Raw genomic sequence first — 6,147 nt, 5'->3', positions numbered from 1 at the left:
GTACGGGGGCAACACTGAGGGTTGCGATCCGTTGCCAGACACGGAAAAAGACAAAAAAAGACAAAAAATAAATAAATAAATAAATAAAAAAATAAAGAAAGAAAAATGAGAGGCTGGAAAAGAGCCAGAAACCAGTGGCCAGAAAACCAGATGCCCTCAGCTGGCTGTGGTGGAAGAGAATACAGCACACATGAGATGGAACCAGACTGTAGGAGTCCCTCCAACAGTGGACTCCATCTGGCAAGAAACACGGAGCCATTTTAGCAGAGAAACAAATTGTAGGGGCCAGGATTTAGGGTGACCAACCATCAGATGGGTTACATAATTTGCAAGACCCAATGCAAAAGAAAAATGCAGGACCCCTTATTCATAAATTATTGAGAATTTAAGATAGCATTAGCAGAGCATTAAACCAAGCACAGGGCCCTTCTGAGAGAAGGACCCTGTGTGACTGCACAAGTCACACACCATGAACCATATTACCCCATAAGGTGACCAACCATTTGAGTTTCCCCAGGATGTGAGACTGCTAAAACCAGGAAACATCTGGGCAACAGAACTCCTGGTCACCCTAGCAGGACTGAGACTCAGAGGAAAGGAATGCCTACATCCCCATACCTCAACCTGCCATTTACCTTCTCCAGGGCCTCACCTACTCATCTGTAAAGTTGGGGAGATGATGCTCCCGGCTCCTCCTATCATCGTAGGAAGAAATAATCTAGAGTTGAGATTCTTTGAGGTTTCTGTGAAGTACATTATTATTTTTGAAGGTTCTAAAAGGAGTACTGAGGGAACTGAACTGGCAGCTGTGGGAATGCTGAATGAGAAAGGAACAGATCAGTAAAGATTCCACTGTCGTGACAAGGACAGTGACCCAGCCTCACCTGGCTGTGGGAGGGGTTGATGTTCACTCCTGAGGCTCCATGAAACACGTAGACAGCACCCCGGTTCTCCTCCTCTCCCGGGGCCCCAATGGCCACGTCTGTCAGCTTGTCCCCATTCACGTCCCCCAGCACTGTCAGAGCTGCCCCAAATCGGCTCCAGGGGTGGCCCTGCTCTCCACAGAGAATGACCTCACACTGCCACTTGCTCCGCTGCAGAATGAAATCAGTGCCAGGACCCAACCTGGGCAACCCTTCCACCCTACACCCAGACCCCACCCAGCCCAGGTCACATCAGACACTCACCCCCCTGGGCAAGGGGCAAACGGACACCTGGCCCCCTCGGTTCTGCTCATAGTAATGGGGGGCCCCAATGAGGACCAGGTCGGTGCTGCCATCTCTGTCCATGTCCACCGAGCAGAGGGAGGCCCCAAAGTAGGAGCCAATCTGGAAGAGATGGGGCCATGATTACATACCTCCTCCCACCTAAAGCAGAGTATAGGGGTTTATTCTCTGCGAAGAAAAATCATGCCTGCTCAGGAAAGCCCTTTGGAGCAATGTGATCTTCTATATGATTCATGATAAATTCTCATTTGAATGTGCTGCCACATGGACAAGTATATTATAGAGTTGATGGGCAGTGGGTGAAGATTTACCCCCAACGGTATTTCAGGGAGATTATTAAGGCAGCAAAGAAGTTGGATTGGAAAATAAAGACAGAAAAGCCTAGAAGGGCAGACAGGATATCCTTTCAATATATTGGAAGGCTTTAGGATAACCCACTTAAAAAAAAGTCAAAGTTTGCAGCCTGATTAATAAGGAATCAACTGGTTTAGATTTAAAACAACTATTGCTACCCAGAAATATTTTTACGATATTAAAAAATAATGTCTACCTACCAGTAAAAAGATCTTTAAACTGAATTCAGTGCCAATATGTAGAATTAATCCATAGGTTTCATCCATTTAATCATCCATTCATTCATTCAGCACACAAGCGTTTACTATTTCAGAGCACAAGGCGGGTTGGTAGAGACACAAAGTCTTCCATGGCTCTCAGGGCAGCGGGGTGGAGACAGGGAGAGTAGTAAACGAACAAGCAGGGAGATGTATATAGCAATTGCAAACTGGGACAAGTTCTAGGAAGGAAAGGTGCAGGGGACATCATCCACACACCATTGAGGGAGGACTCACTGATAACCTAATAAAGGCATTTAAGTTTCACCCTAAAGTTAGTAGGAGTTTGATTTTTTTTTTAGGTCAGGTTTATTGGGGTATAATTTATGAACAATAAAGCTGAGGCTTTTTAGTGTACAATTTTATGAATTTTGACAAACATATAAAATCATAGAACCACCATCACGGTGAAGATACAAAGTAATTTCATCATCCTCCCCAAAATATTTTCTCATGCCCCACTGTAGTCCACCTTTCCCCCCAACTACCAACCCCAGCAACCACTTATCTGTTTTCTGTCCATACGTCATTCACCTTTCCCAGAACGTTATATAAATTGAATTATACAGTACGTAGCCTTTGGGGTCTGGCTTCTTTCACCTAGACTAATGCGTTTAACAGCTGGCCAGTTAGCTCAGTTACAGTACAGTGTTGTAACATCAAGGTCAGGGGTTCAGATCCCCACACTGGCCAGCCACCAAAAAATAAAATAAACAATGCATTTAAGATTCATCTATCTTGTCACATGTATTAGTGATTTACTCGTTTTTACTGATGATTAGTATTCCGTTCTATGGGTATACCACAGTTTGTCCATTCCCTAGTTGAAAAACATTTGGGTTGTTTCTAATTTTGGGTGATTATTAATAGAGCCACTAGAAACATTTGCGTACACGTTTTCACGTAAGCATCTGTTTTCCTTTCTCTTCAGTAAATCCTTAGGAGTGAATCTGCTGGTATGGTAACTGTATATTGAACTTTATAAGAAATTACTTACTTTGAATTAATTTTTTTTTAGTTGTCAATTTTTACATGGTAGAATTCACCTGTGGAGCCATCAGTTCTCAGGCTTTTCTTTATCGGTATGGTAACTGTATATTGAACTTTATAAGAAATTACTTACTTTGAATTAATTTTTTTTTAATTGTCAGTTTTTACATGGTAGAATTCACCTGTGGAGCCATCAGTTCTCAGGCTTTTCTTTATTGAGAGGTTTTGCTTACGGATTCAGTCTCCTTGCTCACTATTGGTCTGTTCAGGTTTTCTATTTCATCATGATTCATTTTTGGTAGATTGTTTGCTTCCAGTAATTTATCTATTTCTTCACCTTATTCAATTGTTCCTTCTAGTCTCTTATGATCCTTTGTATTTCTGTGGCATCAGTTGTAATGCCTCCACTTTTATTTCTGATTTTATTCACTTGAGTCTTTCCTCTTTTTTCCTTGGTCTAGCTAAAGGTTTGTCAATTTTGTTTCTCTCTTCAAAAAACCAACTTTCAGTTTCATTGATCTTTTTTATTGTTTTTCTAGTCTCTATTTGTTTTATTTCTGCTGTGGTCTTTATTAATTCCCTTCTTCTGACTATGGGCTTAATTTGTTCTTTTTCAGTTCCTTGAGGTGTAAATATGATACATATGCTAACTATTCTGATTGGATCATTATACTCATTTGCATGTATTGAAACAACAAACTGTACCTCATAAAAATGTACAATTAGAAAAAAGGAGAAAAATTTAGTATCTTGAGACAAATGAAAATGGAAAAACAACATACCAAAACTTATGGGATGCAGCAAAAACAGTTCTAGAAGGGAAGTGTATAGAGATAAATGTCTACATTAAGAAAGAATTCAAATAAACAACTGAACTTCACGCTGTTGGTAAGACTGTAAATTAGTGCGGCCATTATGGAAAACAGTATGGAGGTTTCTAAAACAACTACAGACAGAACTGCCATAAGATTTGGCAGTCCCACTGCTAGGATTTCCAAAGGGATGGAAATCATCATGTCAAAGGGATAACTGCAGTCCCATGTTTATCACAACTCTATTTACAATAGCCAAGATATGGAACCAACTTGAACATCCATTGATGGATGATTCGTAAGTGTGGTATACATTCCCAAAGGAATAGTACTCGGCCATAAAAAATGAATAAAATTCTGCCATTCTCAGTAACATAGATGAGCTTGGAGAAAATCGTGTTAAGTGAAATAAGCCAGGCACAGAAATAGAGATACTGCATGTGCTTACTCATAAGTGAGAGCTAATAAATAAATAAATAAATAAGAAAGGAAGGAAGGAAGGAAGGAAGGAAGGAAGGAAGGAAGGAAGGAAGGAAGGAAGGGCAATCACAATAATGGGTTGAACTTTCGAAAGGAGAAAGCAGAACTGCGTTTTTTAGAAGCTGGGAAAGGGCCGGCCCGGTGGCACACTGGAGAGTGCCCCGCTTGGGAGCGCGACAGCACTCCCGCTGAGGGTTCAGATCCCATGTGGAGACCGGTTCCCGCTCACTGGCTGAGCGCGGTGCGGGCGCAACACTGAGGGTTGCGATCCCGTTGCCGGTCAGTAAAAAAGACAAAAAGGAAAAAAAAAAAAAAAGAAGCTGGGAAAGAGGGAGAGGAAGGAGAGATACCATGAAATGGGCTAATGGACACGAAACAGCTAGTTAGGAAAAATAAGTTCTATTGATGTAAAGTCAAGCTAGGCATCTATAATTAAGAATAATTTACTGCATGTTATCAAATGACTGGAAGAGAGAAGATCAAATGTCTTCAACATAAAGAAATGATTACGTTTTGTAAAAATGAATATGCTAATCACCCTGACTTGGTCATCACACATTGTACACGGGTGTTGATAATAAACTCTGTACTCCACAAATAAGTATAATCAATTGTGTTTTAACTTAAAAAAAAAAAAGACAGAAAATAACAAATGCTGGCAAAAATGCACGGAAAGGGAAACTCTTTTACATTGTTGGTGGAAATGTAAATTAGTACAGCCATTATGGATAACAGTATGGAGGTTTCTCAAAAAACTACAGGTAGAACTACCATGCAATCCAGCAATCCCACTACTGGGTATATATCCAAAGGAAAGGAAATCAACAAGTCAAAGGGAATACTGCACTCCCACGTTTATCACCACAATAGCCAAGAGTTGGAACCAACCTAAATGCCCATCAGTGGAAGACTGGATAAAGAAAATGTGGCATATAAACACAATGAGATTTACCTGGTTTTGAGTTGTATATAAATTGAATCATATTGCGTAGGAAAAAAAAAAGTTAAGTGCTGGGATGTGAGAGAATGTGAGATAAGGCAACTTTTGCACACTGTTGGTGAGAATGTAAATTAGTGCAGCCATTATGGAAAACAGCATGGAGGTTCCTCAAAAAATTAATAATAGAACTATCATATGACATAGCAATCCCATTTCTGGGTATATATCCAAAGGAAATGAAATCAGTGTGTTGAAGAGATATCTGAACTCCCATGTTCACTGAAGCATTATTCACAATAGCCAATTTATGGAATCAACCTAAGTGTCCATCAATACATGAATAGATTTTAAAATGGGGTGTGTGTGTGTGTGTAATGGAATACTATTCATTCTTTAAAAAGAAATTCTGTCATTTGTGGCAACATGGATGAACCTGGAGGACATTGTGTTAAGTGAAATAAGCCAGGCATGGAAGGACAAATACTGCATGTTCTCACATACTGAAAATGAAAAAGTTGAACTTACATAAGCAGAGAGTACAGTGGTGGTTGCCAGAGGCTGGGCTTGGGGGGAGAATGGAGAGAGACTGGTCAAAGGATACTAATTTCAAATTAGACAATAAATAAGTTCTGTAGATCTATTGTACAGTATGGTGACTAGAGTTAATAATAACATATACTTGAAAATTGCTAAAAATAGATACTAAATGTTCTCACCACAGAAAATAAGCATGTGAGGTGATGGATATATTGATTAGTTTGGTTTAATCATTTCACCATGTATACATATACCAAACACTCCATTGTACAATGTAAATATATGCTATTTTTATTTGTCAATTATACCTTAGTAAAGCTGGTTGGGAAAATAGAGAACATTTTTTTTTTCCTTCACAAATGTTCATAGTAACTTTATTCATATTAACCCAAAACTGGAAACAACCCAGATGTCATTCAGTAGTTGAATGGTTAAACAAACTCCAGTATATCCATACCACAGAATAAATCTCAGCAGTAAAAAAGGAATGAACTGTTGATACAACAACTTTGATAGATGTCACGGAAGTTATGCTGAGTGAAAGAAACTAA

General features: G+C 39.6%; 1 protein-coding gene across 1 annotated transcript in view; it reads right to left on the bottom strand.

The window, feature by feature from the left end:
* The window catches only part of ITGAM (integrin, alpha M (complement component 3 receptor 3 subunit)), a 46,660-nt gene that overhangs the window by 21,901 nt on the left and 18,612 nt on the right, over positions 1-6,147 (bottom strand). The window contains exons 13-14 of the mRNA XM_008594358.1: positions 1,188-1,328; positions 885-1,094 (exon numbers count right to left, since the gene is read on the bottom strand). Of these exons, the coding sequence (XP_008592580.1) occupies positions 885-1,094; positions 1,188-1,328 (351 nt within the window). The remainder of the gene's footprint in view (positions 1-884; positions 1,095-1,187; positions 1,329-6,147) is intronic.

The sequence above is a fragment of the Galeopterus variegatus genome, unplaced genomic scaffold (genome assembly GCF_000696425.1).
Source record: "Galeopterus variegatus unplaced genomic scaffold, G_variegatus-3.0.2 Scaffold162, whole genome shotgun sequence".
Classification (NCBI taxonomy): Eukaryota; Metazoa; Chordata; class Mammalia; order Dermoptera; family Cynocephalidae; genus Galeopterus; species Galeopterus variegatus.
This window is presented reverse-complemented; position numbering and strand designations above follow the sequence as displayed.